Raw genomic sequence first — 20,408 nt, forward strand, 5'->3', positions numbered from 1 at the left:
AACCCTCAGCTGCTCAGTTATGTAAATGAGATAAACGTAAATCGCTCCAGATAAGGGCATCTGCCAAGTGCCGTAAACGTAAACGCCGGTACGGGTCATTTCAATTTGACGTCACTTGCTGAACTCGGAGTTTCCTTTCGTTTCTTTTGCTTTTTCCTAGTCAGAGGTCAGTTATAACCTCTAACGACTTCAGCGTTAGGGCTGTCATGGACAATCAGGCATAATGAGGAATAAGACCTAATAATGTTTAAGCATTTTAAACATCTAATGATTGTTTCTCCTCTTCGATAAAAACTTTTTAGACCTACTATAATTAATTTAATAGCTCGATCAGATCAGAGGGTTTCCAAACGTATATCATCTATCGATCCATTTGTTTCCTAGCGTAGGATTCAAGAACATGTAAATATGAAAAGTATGAGAGGAATAACACATTTCAGGAAGGTAGCAGTGACGGAACGGATAACGCCACACCGCGGCGGCCCAGCGTGGATTATTTTCCTATAAATGCACGTCCGTTTCGTGTTTTATTTATTACCTATCGTTCCAAGCTGCACGTGACAGCAGAAACGAGACGCGCCGCTCTTTCAAACACACATCCTGACTTTTTAGATAGCTTTGTGAGGAAATCATTGTGAGAAATATTCTTTCATTTTTTTCTGTGGAAAAAATGAGTGGAAAAATTTGCGTCTTTCATGGTTTCTTAGCAGGGAAAAGAACGAGCTTTATTTCACGATTTAAAAACAAATTAACCACAAGAAATATATTGTAGGTGGATAATTTGTGACTAATGACGCTGCTTATGTTAGTTGTTTTCTAGTGCGGTGGCAAAACGTGCTGATTTAGTAGCATTAAAAGTCTTTCTATACAAATAGCCTGCTTAAGGTTAAGATTTTCGTCAATTTCAATTCAGTAGAAATACAAAATGCATGTAGTTTGACTGAGACGCGTTGTAAATGAAACGAGGAACTCACGACCAGGTTACGTTTATCCGAATGTCACTATTAAATCATGTCCCATGTAAATTCACTAATCGGAACGGAAGAACGTTGTACTTTAAATATTTTAGAAACCTGTAATATGAGATTTGAAAATTTTGACTGGTTCAAGCTGACAAGAACGCCGTGATATTATCATTCTTTGAAGTCTGGGTGCACGATGTTTGAGAAACGCTTCAGAAAACTGAGTCGGCCGACTAACAAAACAAACGTGTAGCCAATGAGCAGAAAGGGGCGTGTCTTGTCAATATGCGGCGGAGAGAGTGTTCAGTGCGCATGTGTGACATTAGCCGAAAGCGATTGAAACATTGACGTGGCGGATACCTGCCGTTACCTCTGCCTCGGGTTCTAGTTGTTAAACGTCGTCTTCCGTGTGAAACCTTTAACGGTACAACACACAGTACTACAAAAACACATCTGTATCACCATAGTATTACTCATTGTGTTCATTTATTGATAAAAATCTCCCCTCGGCCAGTTGCCCCGGCAGGTTCCGCCATAATAGTTGCCTGGGTTACGTATTTATGTGTGGGCGGAGCTATAAAACAGGGGTGACACCCATTTGAGTTAGAGGCGTGTTTGTTTTTGATTTCGAATGTCAACATTGGCTTTCAAACATCATGTACCGCACCTTTAAATTCGTGCTCAGCAGAAAATCATCTCAGAACACACAACACTCCAAACCTTGTAGTGAATGTGTTCAAGGAGCAGAAAATCACACCTGGTTCACACCACGTTTATCATCCCAGAACAGAAATGTGACACTACTGTGAGCATGTTCACTGTATGGCTTTTCACTGTATAAGTGTTGAATAAACAGGTGCACAGGTGATATAACTATCAAATGACAAATATCTTTGACGACGCAAAAGAAAACGAAATTACACACGGTCACGTACGAGCTTTTTTTTTTTATTAGAAATAATATTTCGCCATCTCGTGTTCAAGCATTTTTTTTTATCATTTTCTTTAAAAAAAAAAAAAAAAACCACACGCTACGCACAAGTTTGGTCAGAAGCAACAAACCGAAATAACGTTTATGTTTGTTGTAAGGGTGTGCAAACCTCTGAGCAACACAATAACAACGTGTCTGTTGTGCAGTTCCTAGTGTTTGATTAATTGCTCTCAGGAATGAAGGTTTGTTATCCGACGTCAGTGTTGAAGCCCCTCCCACTCCACAGGAGCACGTGCAGTGCAGTGCAGAACAACTCAGCCCCTCCCTCCCTCTCGTCACCTCTTAGCCCTAACGACACAAAAACAAAACATCACACACGAGCTTATGAGGAAGTCAGTACCATTTTACTTCACCACACGTCTAAGCGGTGCTTCAGCAAAAGCGTGTCTTTTGGAGTCTTTCTTACAGAGCGATGTAGGGGAAGTGTTTACACCGGAATAAGCCGCGATGGTGCGGATCGACGTGTTCCCATCCAGCACGGTCAACTCTCTGTAAGTGTGCACTGGAAGACAAGTTAATTTTTCACAAGTATTCATGTACTGTTGGCTGGAAACAAGTACTCGTTTATATTAAGGCTCTTTATTACTGGGAAGCTTTACAATTTTTAATTGTAGGTTAAGGTTTTAATGCAAGACACTACATGTGAAAGGAAGGAGAAACAACAGTCAGTCAGTGCTGAGACACGACAGAATAATATCGATATCGTGATATCGCACTGGATCGATATATCGTTGTTGCCTTTAACATTTAGTAAAGATTTTTGCTGCTTGAATCTTTAAAACCGTTAAACGTTTGCGTTCTGGGTTCCGTCCCGAGCTTGGGTTACTGTCTGTGCGAATGTTCTTCCTGTGTTTGCATACGTCTTGTCAGGGTTCTTCAGGTTTACTGCACCGTCCAAAAACATGCTAGTAGGTGCTACGCTACATTGCCCGTCTGTGGTGTCATCCTGCCTTGCTTTCAGTGTTTAACCTGGTTTGTCTCAGAGTGATGCTTTGGGTCATTTCTACTGGAAAACCTTGGGTCATGTCATTCATGTGGACGTGACTTTCCCACAAAAAACCTTCCTAAACATTATTGCAGAACAAGACACCATTTCATACAGGATTTAAAGGATCTGCTGCAGAATTCTTGGTGCCAGATACCTCAACACACCTTCAGAGGTCTTGTGGAATCCATGCTTTAATTGATCAGGGCTGTTTTGGTGACCTATACAATAATAGGTAGATGGTTTTAATGTCATGGCTGATTGTGCCAAGTGCCAAGGAGTTTAACGGCATCTTCAAAGTTGCTAAGATACAAACTACAATTCATTTCTGCATCTAGTGTTTGCCACGAAGTTCACATATTTAATATCTGTCATAAGGAACCCATAGGACAAGTGTGGAGGCCTGGAGCAAGTCCAGACAGTTTAGATCTGCTCAAATACAACTGATCATCGCCTCGGTTTTATTACCAGTTTTTAGTACATTGGTTTAAACCATCACACCAACCAACTCTGACCCTTCGGGATCTGCGTACGTGACAGTAGTTTGGGGGAAAGGTTTAATACCGTAATGACCTCATGTGCGTCGCTCACATGTGTATATATATACACACACACAAAGTAAATGGAGGGAAATAGTGATTTTCTCACGGGACAGCGATGCCTCACGAGGACGTAACCAAAGGTGCGTTTTGGGAACGGACAAAACAACGAGGTAGTCGCTATATTGGGATTCCCCTTACACTCGGTGACTCATTCACCTGTCTGATGTTCGCTTATTAAACATTTAGCAGTGTCATGAGGAAGTGATAGAGTTCGTATGTTGGAAAGTCGTTATTTACGACTGCTTGGAAACTCGAGTCCCTTTTCTTTAATCTCTTCTGTCTGTTGTCGGTTGAGGGGAAGTGCTGTACGCTGTAATAAGGAAAGGGTTTGTTTTTATAGCAGTGTTTACTTAAATATTCTCTCTCTCTCTTGTGAGAATTTTACAGTGAAATAAATATGAATGCAAATAATTAATGCTATGCTGCAACTAAACCTTACAGTTACCTCAGTGTCGATTTTTTTCTTTGTGGTGACCTGGGAAATGTCACTACAGTGTCAAAATCTTTGTGGGGACATAAACACACACACACACACACACACACACACACATATACACACACACACGGAGAGAGTTCAGAGTCCGGTTTTGTTGATCTGGGTGTGAATAACACCTTTTCTGCAAACCAAGGTGTGTCATGTTCAAGGCTGTAAACTCCACCACTGCTTATGTTTATTTATGTCACGTAGTGATATTATGTTGTGGGGTTTTATCTGACACCACACATCTGACTCTCCACCCTTTTCCTGTATACCCTTGCTAGTTTTTCTTGTAATCTAGCAAGCATCATCACCACTCGGAGTCTTCGAACAGCTTTGTCGCGTCGTCGGCTTAGTCCTCAGGTCTTCGTCGGCAGGAAAGAATTAGCGTTAAGTCTGTAATGAACTCAGTAATGACTTTGACCTGTTAGTTCCTCAGGAGCTCTTGGTTACACAATTACACTCGAATATACACCCTGTTTTAGAAAGGACATCGTTTACATTTTCATAATGTTCTGATCAGTGTCACCTAAACGAGGATGAGGTTTACTTCTGAGTCTTGGTTCCTCTCAAGGTTTCTTCCTCATATCATATCAGGGAGTTTTTTCCTCATCACCGTCACCTCAGGCCTGATCATTAGGGATATGTATATTAGAGATAAACAGTAACGTTTTATTCTGCCTCTATGCTTCTGTAAAGCTGCTTTGAGACAATGGCAGTTGTTAAAAAGTGCGAGACAAATAAATTAAATCGAAAATCGAGTCACAGAAAAGATTTTTGGCGTGTCGTTTTTTTTGTTTGTTTTTTTATGATAACTCCAGCAATACGTTTCTTCCTGCTCGAACACTTCCTGTCTATGTACGCACTGGGGAAGTGTTTAATCATACGTGCCACACACACACAGAAACACACACACACGCTACACTGTGTTATCTCCTCCTTCCACATGACCAAATAAAACTTACTGACACTGTTAGGTTTGTCACGTAAAGAGCCACATCAGTATTTTGCACACGCAGCAGATACAAATAAACAAAGTATATTCATGTGAAATAATCAACAATCAAGGCTGAACGAATAGACCCGTATTTTACCAAACAAAAAGAGCAGACTGGATCTCAACCTCACACACACCGTACGAAGGGACTCTTCAAAACGCAGACGCATTTTCTCTAATATATACGATAAACGCTTTGATTCCGTTACCTTCGAAGTTTTTAGTGCTGCGTGTAAACAAACAGAACAGCGTTTTTATTGTCTACAGGTGAATCAGAATGTGCCGATTCGACTCATAAAGAAAAATTTCATATCATCATCTGGTGGAAAAGACAAGCCCAAGAACTGAGAAATTTTTTTTGACCTTCTGAAGAAGACGGGCTGTGAACAGACATAACAAAACCAGGGCGTGGATTCATAACGGTTCTCAGTATGATCTCCGAGAGCTCCTGATTTAACTTAAACATTTCTAGCTAGGGATCTTATCTGATTCAGGACCAAACTGAGAACAACTCTGAGCAAGGGAAATACAACGACTTTTTTCTTAGAGAGGAGGCGGGGCTTAACGCGTTACTAGGTGACACGTTCTTTTGAACACTGTGATCGGTTGTCCAATAAAAATAAATAAATAAATAGGTGCGCTTTTTAAATCTGGTCTATTCTATTAGAAACCTTCACTTTGTCTCTATGTTAAGATATTTGAGTCTATATGGTGTAGGGATTACGTTCTTGACCGAACATATCAGAGATGTTCTAACATCTGTATGTGATAAATGTAATAAATGTAACGTAAATGTAAACATCTCCGACACAGAGCAGAAATGTCACAGAGACAAATTATAGCATTTCAGCTCTGTGTCTGAGATGTTATCTGTAATCTGATTGGCCACAAAAATAATCCCTACACGATCGAATCTGTATCATCTTATTAACCCAATATCATTATTAAATACTGTATACAAATACATTTCTTCTTCTCTTTACCTTATGGCCATTTTCTCCTCTAATAAAGAAAACCCTTAATTCGAAAGAAAACGTCCACATTTCTAAGACCTTTATTAGAATTACGTCATTGGGAGAAACTCAATACGCTACACTCAATATTTTCACGATGCTTAAACCCATCGACTGCAAAACAAGCAACATGACAAGGCGACATTCGATCTTCAGTTAAAGCCTTTTTACACCTGGTCACTTCATGTGTTGTCTCTGATCCGATAGCTATCAGATTTGTTAAAACTGTTCCATTTACATCAGGCCACATGAATGCGTCTCGGCGAATCAGATATCGATCCGATCTTTCTACTCCCGCCCAAACTGCAAATATATTTTACCTCATTTCTGTGGTAATTGAAATGGAACACACTTTGGTGTGTGCGGTTGCTACAAAAAAACAGCATTTACTGTTTGCTGCGTTTTCGCTGGCGGCAGCAGTGCATTTTAAGACCAAACGAGACACCTGGGTGAAAGATCGGAGCCAGCGCTGGTGGGAAAACATATTTGTTTCTGGCGCGATGCACGAATTCGCGAGTCACCTGTGAGTGACGTACTTCCGTTTGGGAGGAGTATAGCGCTGACGTATGTGGCTTGAACAACCACATTCATTTACACCTGTCCAGTTTTATCTGAAACACGTCCCAGACCACCTCCTGAAGGGGTTTGTACCATCGTATTTATATCCGTCTCGAAACCGTCTAGACCTGGTCTTTTTACCATCGGATAGCTATCTGATCACAGAAAACACGTGAAGTGACCAGGTGTAAAAAAAAAACCCTTAAATTCGTTTCAGTTTGAGCTAAAAACCCGTCGTCTGATTTACTTCGGAATCTCGAAACAATTCGTCGTGTAACGTTTACGTAACCTAGTATTAAACTAGCGTGATAAAATCTTGGTATGAATTGATGCAAATTACTGACGAGTGTCTGTTTTTAGCTGCGCACTTCAGGGACTTATAATCTTGCAGCTATAGCTAACTTCTTCTCCGAGGGTTTTCTATGGAGATCTTATCATCTTTACGCTCAGAGTCTTAATCTGGCGATGGACGTGTGCTGCTCGGCTCTGACGCGTGATGTCCGTACGTTAAAGAAAACGACGAAACGTTTAAATTCAGGCGCTTATTTGTTGTTGAAACATTTTGGGTAGACAAAAATCTTTGCCTTTTTTAATGGCACCTGCTTTTAAAAACAATGCATAAACCACACACACTCACAGCTATTGTTTCTAACATACACACACACACACACACACACACACAACAAACCTTTTACTCTTTGTATGCATGCTTTAGCAGTCTCTGTTCAGTAAAGACACACGCCGGCTGTGTGTCTCTCACTGATCACAGCTGTTGCAGTATTGAGGAAGCAGAGCTGCGGTGGAACAGTTTGTTCTCGTGTACTGTATGTATATCTCGAGTGCCTAATGTCTGAGGCAATGTCCCCAAAAAAACCCCCAGAGCTCTGATTTCTCTCTCATGAGGGCAGTCAGTGCAGCAACAAGCAAATCAGAACAAACACGGTGCAGTTTTATCACCAAGGATTAGAATCGCACTGTATTTTAGCTTCATGGGGTCAGATCTCCAACAGCATGTGTTGCACGTAGCAGGGGTGGACAACGTGACGGAAATATATCACGTCTGACGATCTATTATCTATTATCTTTACTATTTAAAATGAAGATATCATCGAATCATATTGACATCATTTAATAATCCTGAATCACGATATTAATATTATATGACCGTGTCTTCAAACCCTAGAATTTAGGAAAGGTCTTTTGAAACTTCTTTTTTGGGTCAGATCCTGAACAAGGTTCATGTTCTCCACACGTCAGTGTCGGTTTTCTTCCCTAATACAATTTCCTCCTATCTCCTACCTCCTGTCACAATGTTGGCTACGCTAAATTGCTCCTCTGTGTGTGTGTATGAGTGTGTGTGTGATAATGGACTGCTATCCCATCAAGAGCGTATTCTGTCATTGCACACAATGTTCTGAGTATAGGCCCTGATCAGGATAAAGACGAACGAATGAATGATGCATTGTTTTCTGTCTCTCTTTAATTTTTTTTTTCCTCAGCATTAGCGAGAGCTTTCTAACAGTGAAAGGCGCCGCACTCTTCCTCCCAAGGGGAAATGGCTCGTCCTCATCGTCCATCTGCTCCTCGCGGATCACAGGGCAACGTAGCAAACACGCAGGTATCGTAAATCAGACACGCGCACACGAACGCGTGTCCTCGGACCTTATAAATCCCGTTGCTTGAGAATCGTCTGATCAGCTGAACCGTTTGTCTGATTTGTCACTCGTATCGTATCGTGTTTAGGAGATCTTCAGCAGCACCTGCAGACCATGTTCACTCTGCTCCGGCCGGAGGACATCATCCGTCTGGTGAACGATGCATTGACACGTTTTAGTAGCAGTTCATATTACCGTTTATTAGTGGAAGCATAATCCTCTTTATAAATGCTTAGATCAGAATGAATGGTTATATTGACATAGTGGTGTCTGGCAGGCGGTGCGGTTGGAAAGCGTGCGCCCTCAATGCACACGCTACATGGTTGTAGTGACCACAAATGGACGACAGGATACAGAGGAGAGTGTAGTGCTGGGCATGGACTTCAGTCCCTCAGACACGTGAGTGTGTGTTACTATGTACATTTTTATCAGGAAGTGATGCTGTATCCAAATATATATATATACACGCATTAGAGACGTCCTGAAATTCTGTGTGTAACACTGCGTGTTTGTATGTATGTGTGTGTGTGTGTGTGTGTAGTTCCTGTTCAATAGGCCTGGTGCTTCCTTTGTGGAGTGACACACTGATCCATTTGGATGGAGATGGGTAAGTGAGCTGTGGAAACCAAAACCTGTTGTAGTGTTTGAACTCATCCATAACACGTCCGTGCTGAATTTCACGCTGTCCCTCTCCTCTCACAGGGGGTTCAGTGTGTCCACAGATAACAGGATCCACGTTTTTAAACCCGTCTCCGTCCAGGCCATGTGGTAAGTCAAGAAACGCATGGATTTGAACATCAGCCCTGGTCTTTTCTTTAAACGATCACTAACAGTAATTCTCCCTACTCCCTCTTTCAGGTCGGCTCTGCAGTCTCTCCACAAGGCGTGCGAGGTAGCACGCGGCCATAACTACTTCCCAGGCAGTCTCTTCCTGACGTGGGTCAGCTACTACCAGAGCCGCATGTCCTCAGAACAGGCCCACATCAACGAGTGGAACGCCATGCAGGACGTGCAGTCGCACCGCGCCGACTCACCTGTGCTCTTCTCTGATGTGTACGTCCAAATCGATCTGTTATTTATACACACAAGGATCAGTGAGATATATATATCTGTTATAAAGGCCTTCCTTTTCCTTTACTTACACCATATAAACTGCTCCAAATCACTCAATTCTGTCCTCTCAAATAAAGAGAAAGTTCATCGGAGCATGAAAACAACACCCTAATAATCTTTGGTTAAAATCACCATGAGATGGATGACACAGGAAATCAGACTAAAGATATTCACAGCATCCAATAACATAAACAAACCGGACAATAGCTTATCGATAAAGCCAGATGCAGAGAGCAGAGATTAATGAGTCTCTGACTGACAAAGAAACTTTCTCAATATATAAAAACAGCAAGTCGGTCAAACGCTCGTCCGTACAGCAGCCCTAAAAAATAAATAAATAAATAAATTTGATAGTCCCATGATAGTCACATTAAAACTTTACACATTAAAACACACAGACGAACCGGCTTACTGCTAACGGGCTGCTACTACAGAGCGTATGGGGTCAGAATTGTTTCGTTATTCTGAATACATACACTATGATCCACAAATAAATATAAAGAGTTTCACAAATATTTTTACAAATTTCACAAAAAGAAATTAAATTCACAAATAAATAAAATGGGATTTGCAAATAAAAAAAATATTTCTAAATTGTATTTATTTGCGAATGGCTTCCTGCTCATTAGTGAATCGCGTTCTGTGCATTTGTGGATTTGAAACATTTCTATCGTCAAGACGTGCACAAGAATCCACAAATAGGTGACTCCGCCCACCGTCTACTCCAGCCAATCACGTTCTGATTCACTCGCTCTTCACACTACCCCTGGACCCATTGATGATGCTGAAATCGTTTCCAAAGAAAGCAGAATTGAACTAACCCTTAGTGCTGGCTACAATCCATACAGGGTTACCAGATTGGGCTCGAATCTGCGACAAATGTTTTTTATTTGTTTTTTTAATCGTATTTTGCGGTACATATTACACTGATAGTGCGAGTAAATCAGAACGTGATTGGTTTGAGGTAGACCGTGCCACGATTGGTCAGCGCCACGAGACCGTTGTCCGATTGGCTGGAGTAGACGGTGGGCGGAGTCACCTATTTGTGGATTCTTGTGCACGTCTTGACGATAGAAATGTTTGAAATCCACAAATGCACAGAACGCGATTCACAAATGAGCAGGAAGCAATTCGCAAATAAATACAATTTATAAATATTTTTTTTATTTGCAAATCCCATTTTATTTATTTGTGAATTTGATTTCTTTTTGTGAAATTTTTAAAAATATTTGTGAAACTCTTTATATTTATTTGTGGATCATAGTGTATTTTTTCAGAATAACGAAACAATTCTGACGAGACACACCTCCTGGGAGATATACGATCCTATAGAACGTTTAAATCGGACAATCGCGAAGTTTAACTTTATAATCCGAATATCTAACAAATAAAGAAGGCTCACAGGTCAGCCGTCGCGGTTTCTACGTGATGCACATGTAAATGGAGTTTCCAGTTCAGGCTATATATAAACATCAAATTTGCACAGAGGGAAGTCTTTTCATGCAAACAGAGTTTAAACGTATTCACTAAACGAATTCAGCTCCTGTAAACAAGTTCGCGCTCTCAGTACTACTAACGACAGTACGCCGGTATAATGACCACCGTTATGAGCGAGTAGATAATCCATACAGCTACAGACGAGCAAACCGTGTGCGTGTTTACTGAGTACATACGCAACCACGTGAGAGACTGTGGTTTTATGAGCATGTCAGGAAGGAAGGAAGCCTTAAGGTCTGGTAGCTCTGCAAAATCGATTCACTTTACAGTAAGGGCACAGAGGACAAAGATCAGTTCCTTCAGTACCAGTTTGCAGAAAGGCACATGAGCTAACTCACACTTCCTGTTTGTGGGCATGTCGTCTCAGCCAGGCTGTGATGTTGCACGCTTAGTGTTTGTGTAGCATTCACCGATGTCTATATATGGTAATGGATGTTTTTTTTTTAGCTTGTTTTTGCTTTACTGAGGATGAGTTTGTTCAAAAGTAACTGGTATGTAATTGCTATGCCGATGTGGTATGTGCCGTTAGGCCAACGGAGCGTGAGAGAACGGAACGACTGATCAAGACACGCCTGAGAGAGATCATGATGCAGAAAGACCTGGAAAACGTCACCTCGAAAGAGGTATACATTTCCTCATACGTGCGGATACACGAAGGCGTGTCGTATGTCCGACATCGCAAGAGAAAGAAAAACAGAATCCCCCCCCACCCTTTTTTTCCCGTCCTTAAATTTGCTCAGTATGTCACTTTGACTTTGTTTTCCTGTGAATAGCATTAATCGGTTTTCCTTTTTCTTGCTCAGACACACCATGGTCTGTTCATATAGAAAAATAGACGTCGACGCTATAACGCCGGACCCGTGGGACGCTCTATCGTGCATGGAAACCTTTTTTTTTTAGTTCAAATTAAGAAAATCAGTGGAGGATTTTGTTCACAGTATTCCGAATATCTTTTTGTGAACTGCAGTATTTATCATATTTATTTGTCATACAGTATTTATCTGTCGTCATTTAGTATTTATGGCGAAGAGATGAATTTCGACAAAACAAACAAAAATAAATCATACTACGAGTTCGCTGTCAATCAACATGGTCGCTCAAAGCAAATTACCTTTAAATACTTCCGATCGATCGGCCGTTTTCCTTTGACGTCATTTTCCGAGTCGGAATTCCATGTCAAAGGGGCGTTTTTTTTTCTTTTCTTTTCTTTTTTTTTCTTTTTCTTTTTCTCCCCCCAGAGGTCAATAAATCTGTTATCAGTTACAGTTTAAAATGGTGTGGAATCATGGACGATAAAAAGAAAATCGGTTGTAGGCAATATAATAATTCTATTAGGTCCTGTTCACACTGCAGGTAAAAGTGGCCCAAATCCGATTTTTTTGGGGTCAAGTGACCAGGTCAGACTTCTTCAGCAGTAGTGTGAACACTCAAATCTGTCCCAGATCTGATTTTTTCAAATCAGATCTGGGCCACTTCCATATGTGGTCCTGAATCAGACCCAAATCCAATGTGGCCGCAGTGTGAACAGCCAAGGCGGATTTGATGCGACTTGTACGTCCATCTACATCGACATTCGTCACAATTATGCGCCGGGCGAAGACTTTTTTTGCTTAACACACACACGTTACCAGTCACGTTTGTGTCACGTTTTCGCCGGCGCAAAATTAATTAATTATTTTTGCGCCTGCGAAAACGTGACACAAACGTGACTGGTAATGTGTGTGTGTTAAGAGTGTTATATAAAGTGGTTACGTGAACCAGCTCATAATGTTTGCATTGAATACATCACATTACTTCCTCCATAACCTCGCCAACTTTTTAGCGCAACGGCGTGCGGCGTGTGACGTTATGGTTATTGTTCGTTTGCGCATGCGGGTCGGTTCGAAACCGCAAACAGTTCACACTGGTATCTGATATAGGTCACATTTTAAATGGTAATGTGAACAGCCAAACAAAAAAATCAGATCTGAGCAAAATATCCGAATTGAGCATTAAGACTTGCGGTGTGAACGTGGCCTTAGAACCTTTTGTTATGTCAGGTTTTCCTTCATGTGACCGCTTCTGGCTGCTTCAGTGTGATGTTTTTTTCCTCAATTAAATTCCACCATTAACGACCTGCATTTTATTTACTTCAAACGCCATGTAGTCAAAACAGTCAAACAAAGTAAATAAACCCGTCACACACAGTTTAACATCCTCCGACTCCGTCTCTGTCCTGTCAGATCCGCACGGAGCTGGAAATGCAGATGGGATGTAACCTGCGAGAGTTTAAAGAGTACATCGATAACGAGATGATCGTCATCCTGGGACAGATGGACAGCCCCACGGAAATCTTTGAGCACGTTTACCTGGTAATTAATAACCATCCATTATCAGGAATCCCCGTTTAATCTCTCACTCAGTAATTTAGCATCATTTAACTGTCCTTTTCGGGTTTGTTCGAAGGGATCGGAATGGAACGCGTCTAACCTAGAAGAGCTACAGAACAGCGGGTAAAACTGCTAGACGCAACCGTCACATCCGACACGTTCGATTACTCGTCAGCGCAAACGCACATATAAATAAATAAATAATGCTGTTTGCTACTATTTTTCCCGCTCAGGGTTCAGTACATTCTGAACGTGACACGGGAGATCGATAACTTCTTCCCCGGTCTGTTCGAGTACCACAACATCCGTGTGTACGACGAAGAGGCTACGGATTTGTTGGCGTACTGGAACGACACGTATAAGTTCATCTCCCGAGCCAAGTAAGTTTAACAACTGCTCACGCCGTGTATCTAAGATGGGAAATTTTATCCTGTCGCTTGTGTTCGTCTGCGAGCAGTCTGGGTCTTAATTCTCCTCTCTTTTTCCTTTCTATCTGTCAACATCGTTCATCTATTACAAACAACTCGATTCTGTATTCAGGAAAGCAGGAGCCAGGTGTCTGGTGCACTGTAAGATGGGCGTGAGCCGCTCGGCCTCCACCGTGATCGCTTACGCCATGAAGGAGTACGGCTGGGACCTGGAACAAGCCTTCGACTACGTCAAAGAGCGCCGTGCCGTGACAAAGCCCAACCCCTCCTTCATGAGGCAGCTAGAGGAGTACCAGGGCATCCTGTTGGCCAGGTATCCACTTTATTTTCATACATACAAAACAAAAAGGATCCTGACGGAATAACTAAAGCAAATATTTTTGCATAAACATTATATGACAACACGTTTGTTCATAATCTGTTCACCTTGACATGAACGTGACTGGCGCGCATTATAGTGTCTGTACAGTGTGTTCATGTTGGCAACAATCTACAGAATTCTCTTTATTTAATGGACATCTGATCTTACAGATAAGAGTCGAGGGTTAAAAGAACAGAACAGAACAGAACTACAGGCATCTTTAGACTATTGTGCATGCTAAGAGCAGCCAGCAGAGGGCAGAGTGCTTTTTACTTGTATAATAAATTAGTATTAAGATGAAATACATAAATCCAGTCTAGCGGTGTTCCATTTATTGCACTCTTCCTCTTTCTTGCTCTCTTCTGCTTCTTTCCATTTTGCCCCAACAGCAGGCAGAGGCACAACAAGCTGTGGCGTTCCCATTCTGACAGCAACCTGTCTGAGCACCACGAGCCGCTGGTTAAAACTCCTGCGGCGCAGTCACTGGGCCGCTCCAACCCACGCAACCAGAGCAGCAACCAGACGTCTCCGTCACTACAGGAGCTGCTCCAGACTCTCGGCCCTGCCTCGGGCCCCGCAGCAGGTCAAAAGCACTGCGAGCAGGATGCACCTTTCACAAACGGGCTAGGTAACTCTGAAGAAAGTCTTTCCGCCGACGATCCATCCCTACTTCCTAAACCCAGTGCAGCTACAGTAGTTCCTGGTGCACGACCTCATTCGGCACCCGTAAACATGGCGGAAACTGTCCCGGTGAGCCGGCCTCATCCACCCGCCGCTCTTCTACACCGTGCCTCGTCGCCTGCGCTTCACCCGGATGCAGAGGGCAAAGCACTCAGCCACGCGCAGCCAGAGGTGTGCTCTCCGAACAGAACAGGGTGTGTTAGGAGTAGAACCCCCGAGCCAAGCAGACAAGCCCCAAACTCCCCAGCTGCAGGGCAGCACACACAGGTGCCTGAGCTTAGGCAAAAATTCAGCCAGCAAGTGCCTGATGCAGACGTGGACTGTGCAGGGCTAGGTCACGCCAAGGACGATAACCATCACCAACACCCCAGTGCCACAATACAGGAAGCGGGACTTTCTGCCTCATCACCGACAGCTCTGAGCGCCGACCGCATAGATTTTTTCAGCGCCAGAGAGAAATTCCTCGGCCTGTCTCAGGACGCGCAAAGCCGCGGGAGTTCTAAACAGACGATCCGAGATAAAAGCCCGAACCAGGAGCTGAAGCTCGTGTTTCCTGAGCACCCCGATAAAGAGGAGGAGGAACAGAAAAAGGTAGTTGTGTGGGAAACAGCTATCCCTGCTTGACCTCTCCATGTTGTTTAAGTATTGATCCGAGTTAGGCTTGTGCGATATCGGTCCTTCTGTCGGCTTGATTTTGACCTAAAAGTCGAAAAAGGTCTCTTATGAATAGGCCAGCATACAGTACCTGCGAAAGCAAATACGAACTTAAAGAACGTTCATAATAACTTTAAAACTTATTACAATTATAGGTTATGCGGTCGACCCGTTCTTCTCGAATTCCACAGACGGGATTAAAAAAGACGTTTTAAACGACGCCAAGAACACAGACGTCATCTCGACACGCAAACACATGCAAAACTAACCGATGGAAAACCTAAATTAGCATCAAGGCGTCGTGTATTCTGAGTTTAAAAAAGAAAAGAAAAGAAAATTTAACCTCGCTTCAAAACTGCAACCGATAACGATCCATTCCGTCGGATCCTCACGGCGGATCCGTCACGCCGTCGAAGTATCGCACAAGCCTGTTTAAAACCATGGATTTTACTGAACGTAAGGATCTAAAAATGATGCTTAAATCACTGTTATAATTTCTGATTACAGCAACGGAGTAGTGTTACTGAGAGTAAGTCTGACCCTTCTGTTAAACTCACGTGTATCACCATTCCCCTCCGTAACCATGCTTTCAGTTTGACCTCATGTCGTTGGCTGACACCCTGTGGTGAAAAGGAATGCTGCATGGGGTTCCCTGTTTCCATCATGGTGTTGGTGGTCCATATGCTGTCAGTCGTCCTTTGGTCCATTTGTCTTTACTTAAGGCTCGTTTCCACCGAGGTCGCAGAACCTTTTGAGGAACTAAATGGTCCTGGAACTAACCTGAAAGAGAACACAAGGGGCAGGCCCGTTAATTGAATTAGGATTCATTTAGAAATCCATTTAGTGATTTTTCCTTAACGTACAGACACTATACATGACTTTATTATAAATTTAATGGCCACTTTATTAGGAACATGCCTATAAATGCACATGCCTGTGGTGGTTCAGTGACTTGGATTGCTCCAGAACGGTAGGACAAAATAAAAACATCCAGCACGTAGACGGAAATTAAACAAACCGCCGGTGAGCAGAAAAGCATCCGTCGCTGACCACCCGCACCCGTCATCGGCCACAATCTAGTCACTGAACCTGAATCCACTAGAGAAATGTTAGGATGTAGTAGAACAGCAGACGTACAACACGAACATGCAGCAAGTAAGTGATGCAGTCATATCAACGTATGTCCATTGGATCGAGGATATTCTGAGAGCAAAGCTTGCACAGAATTAGTATGATGTTCCTAATAAAGTGGCTTGTTTCTCCCAGTAGACGCATGTACAAAATATACTTAACTCAGAACGTTTGTGTCTGTATATTTATATTATATATTATATAATATTATTATACTGACTACTGCAGGTGAAGTGGGGCACCTTTTTTTTTTTTTTGATCTCAATGCCTCATGAAATTATTTTCATAAATAGCTTCTTATTGTTGTATAGCTTCTGTAGTGAATGTACATTTTATTTATTTCTTTTTCCTGCTGTTTTCTTATAGATTATTAGAGTCGAGCAGGTAGAAATTTCTTCAGGTTTATATTCAATTGCAGTTTGTTATCTGCTTCCATCATAATCACAGAAACTAAAGTGATCCTGCTGGTGGTTTGTATTAATTAATTAATTTGTTTGTTTGTTTGTTTGTTTGAAACATTTATTACATCGATTAAAGGAGTGTGAATTAGTAGAGCACAAAAGAAAGGGTGGCGAAGACCAACCACTTCCTTCTCTGTTGAAATCGTTTTCTTCCCATATTTTATTTCCATTTCCAAGGATGCCAAAAATAGCTCAGTGTAGTAACGTGTCTTTACGTTGTCCTTTCTTTTATTTGTCACCCATCTGTATATGAGGGGAATTTGGGGCATGCTGCATGTGTCTGACATGCACATAAGGAACTAGTGGTCAGGAGCTTGCATCCATGCAGCTAAAGTTGATTCATGAACTCAACTTTCAGATTCATGAAGCTGATGTCATTCTTTGTGCTTGTATCTGCGCACATTTCTACACAAAATAAGGATCGTTGTGTTTCTGTCAAGCTGCATGTAATCCTATAATCCAGCTTAAGTATGTGGTTGAGGCATCTGGTATTATAACATAGTCGTTCTTCAAATCTCATATTAAGTCAGTCAAACCTGAAGCTGAAATAGTTCCTGGAAGAAGTTCCAGAAGCTACTTTCAACCCTGCTTCAAGTCATGAGTTCCTGAAAAGGTTCCTGAGGTGGAAACTGCGCCTATAGTAACACCGTCTCAGTGTCTAGCCTTAATGATTTATTTTATTTTATTTTTTTCATTTCTTTTTCAGGAGACCTTCAGTGTTTTGGTTTATAGCACAGACTCAGAACCGAAGTCCACGGGGCCCAACATAACTCCTCCTTCTCCTTCTGCCAGCAAACCTGATTCGAGTAGCTTAAAGGAGGAGGAGGTGGAGCTAGTCAAAAACTCACCGGAAGCAGAGAAAGTGGAGGTCGGCGAGGGCCTGCAAGATGATTGTTCAGAGGGTACAGTGCGGCGAGCCACCAGGCAGCTAGAACAGAAGATAAAGCAAGACGTTTCACCGTCACCGCTGCTATCGGGTGCTCTCGGCTGTCCTTCACAGAGCTCGGCTGTTACGACCGGCAGCGGAGACGGATCTGAGAACACTTCATCTCATTTAGACCTCTTCCTTGATTTGAGCACTGTGCCAGCCCACCACCGTCAGCCTGAAGAAACGGCAGAAGTAGAAGTAGAAAAGGAGGAAGCTTCACCTGCAGTAGAAGGGATGGGAAAAGGGTGCAAAATAAGACTCAGGGAAGAAGAGCGTGGACACACTGGATTCCTAGAGATGGACACGAGCCTCTCACACTTGAAGCAAAGCCATTCCACTCCATCCAGGTCTTCTTCAGAAGCTGTCTTTAAGCTGGAGGGTGTCACAGAGAAAGAGACAAGCAGTGACTGCTTTTCACAAGACCATCTGAGGGAGATGTGGGAGACTCTGAGACAGCTTGGTGCGTTCCTCTGCCAGCTGAGCAGTGGATCAGACAAGAGGCTCAGCCACCCATTGGCAGGGAAAGAACAGACAAGAGGGTGGATAGTTCACGAACGAGCCAGAGAGGTTGAGGCAAGAATGCGTCAAGCTGGTCTGACCCCACCCTCACTGATCAAGAGATCGGCCTCCCTGGCTAAGCTAGGCTCCCTCGACCTGTCGGCTAACGATCTAAGCGAACTGGAGCTCAGTCCTGCCTCATCATCATCATCCCCATGCACTGCGAAGCCACGCCTTCACTCTCTTAACGACGATACCTCAAAAAAGAAGCGGGTTCTACCCAGACGAACAACCTCTCTCCCTCCCTCTTGCACATCCCGCCTCCCTTCTACTGGATCGCACTTGGATAAACGGTTGGAAAACTGCCAGACTGGAGAAGAACAGCACAAGGTTCCCATGCCACTGCCAGTCTCACCATCGTCTAACGAGTTCTGCGAGAAAGGAAAGATCCCAGATCCAGCATACACTCCAGTGCCAGCGCCTGCCTTAATACCTGTGGCGACACGGCAACAGTATGGGAGCACTCATCCCTTGAGGAGGCTTAAAAAACGAACCCCAATCTCCTATTATCACACCATGTGACCCAGGCTGTTGTTTTAATTGTGTGTTTATGCTGCATGCATGTGTTTTTTTTCCTTTACACATACCTCAGTGGGCCTTACAAAACCAGACTGCCGGGTGGCTTTGTAGCCTATAATCAGATACACAATAAGGAGCACAAAATTAAAGATTAGAGAAGTTACTGGTCTTTGGGTTGGGGTTGATGGGGCAGGTTTTAAACCCCAGACCCATCGGTAACAAATAGCAATCCTGTTTAAATTTTCCCACACTTTGCACAATAATCTGTCAAATGGTTTATTACACACAAGTGATAAACGTAGAGATTCCTCTCAGCCTGCAGTATCGTACTCGTATTGCAGAATGCTCTTGAATTGAATTCTCCGTTGTCTGGGGATTTGATTTGTGTATGTGTGTGTGTGTGTGAGAGAGAGTGAAAGACTCGAATGAATAAATGTTAAAATACATTCAGTTATGTGTGTATTGTAACCGAGTGCAAGTTGTCGGACGTCCGATTAGCGTGCATGAAACGCTCGATTAAGAATGGGATAAGTCGTGTGGTACGTAGAATGTAGATCTCTGGGGCTTAGTGGATGTATGTATAGATTCATTTTTAATGGATGTGTATGACTGTAAATGTCAACGTGTGTAAACACCTTCTCTTTCCGTGTTCAGTTCTTAAGTGCAGTTTCTCCTTTCTGGGTTTTTTTGTTTAGTAATATATAAACAAATGCAAGGGAGTTTTTAATATGCACTTTATCATTTTTATTGTTTTACATTTTTTAATCTGTGGTTTTTAATCTGGACGCATGCTGGCTGCGTGTGTATTTAGGGTCGCCTGTATGATGCAATGTGCAATTTAGTCCATTTTTTCTGTTCCTTGTAAAACTGGATTTTCTTTTTACTCTGCTTAAACTGTGACAATTAAAAAACGTTTGGAAAAAAACACACACGAATATTTCTATTTTTATAATATTCTAAAATATTTCTACTCGTGCTTCAACATTATTACCAGTCTTTGGAAACCTAAAACAAATATTTCAATATTTTGGTAGCTTGACTTTTTTTTTTTTTTTTTGAGTTATCATAGAAACAAGAACATCCCAGTTTGTGAGATTATAAAAAGGTTGTGATTACAAGAAGAAACACTAGAAACAATACCCAAGTTTCCAGTTGAATCTTTAACTCATCCATCAATCAGACCACAAAATGAATTACATCAAGACCATCTTACTTGTGGACCCAACATGGGAACTGATGAACCATTTGCTGTTCACACAAACAATTTTAAGATATGACTCAATAAAACCACAAACAAGACCATCTTTAGATGAGTGGATCCATGTACGGTTCACGGAGTGATATCACTTTTACAACAAACCCTTACGCAGTGCTGTTTATGTGAACTAGCTGCAAAATGAAAGTGGACTGAAAATGGAAATTTTTACCATTGTTTGTATTGCTTGTTCACACAAATAACTTATTTAG

At 42.2% G+C, this 20,408-nt stretch overlaps 1 protein-coding gene across 2 annotated transcripts in view; it reads left to right on the plus strand.

The window, feature by feature from the left end:
- Nucleotides 1–19,868, plus strand: part of ssh2b (slingshot protein phosphatase 2b) — a 30,361-nt gene extending 10,493 nt beyond the window's left edge. Inside the window, exons 1-14 of one of the 2 annotated variants that reach the window (XM_027153355.2) lie at nucleotides 2,264–2,444; nucleotides 8,086–8,204; nucleotides 8,330–8,394; nucleotides 8,519–8,640; nucleotides 8,783–8,848; nucleotides 8,944–9,009; nucleotides 9,100–9,294; nucleotides 11,381–11,474; nucleotides 13,074–13,202; nucleotides 13,297–13,343; nucleotides 13,454–13,600; nucleotides 13,761–13,961; nucleotides 14,399–15,281; nucleotides 17,643–19,868. In XM_027153355.2, coding sequence (XP_027009156.2) covers nucleotides 2,401–2,444; nucleotides 8,086–8,204; nucleotides 8,330–8,394; nucleotides 8,519–8,640; nucleotides 8,783–8,848; nucleotides 8,944–9,009; nucleotides 9,100–9,294; nucleotides 11,381–11,474; nucleotides 13,074–13,202; nucleotides 13,297–13,343; nucleotides 13,454–13,600; nucleotides 13,761–13,961; nucleotides 14,399–15,281; nucleotides 17,643–18,944 — 3,480 coding nt within the window. In that variant the 5' untranslated portion in view covers nucleotides 2,264–2,400 and the 3' untranslated portion in view covers nucleotides 18,945–19,868. Of the gene's footprint in view, nucleotides 1–2,263; nucleotides 2,445–8,085; nucleotides 8,205–8,329; nucleotides 8,395–8,518; nucleotides 8,641–8,782; nucleotides 8,849–8,943; nucleotides 9,010–9,099; nucleotides 9,295–11,380; nucleotides 11,475–13,073; nucleotides 13,203–13,296; nucleotides 13,344–13,453; nucleotides 13,601–13,760; nucleotides 13,962–14,398; nucleotides 15,282–17,642 lie in introns of those variants that run through there. The other variant, XM_027153354.2, reaches the window with a different exon arrangement.
- Nucleotides 19,869–20,408: the final 540 nt, after the last annotated feature.

Source organism: Tachysurus fulvidraco, chromosome 21, assembly GCF_022655615.1.
Source record: "Tachysurus fulvidraco isolate hzauxx_2018 chromosome 21, HZAU_PFXX_2.0, whole genome shotgun sequence".
NCBI classification, from domain to species: domain Eukaryota; kingdom Metazoa; phylum Chordata; class Actinopteri; order Siluriformes; family Bagridae; genus Tachysurus; species Tachysurus fulvidraco.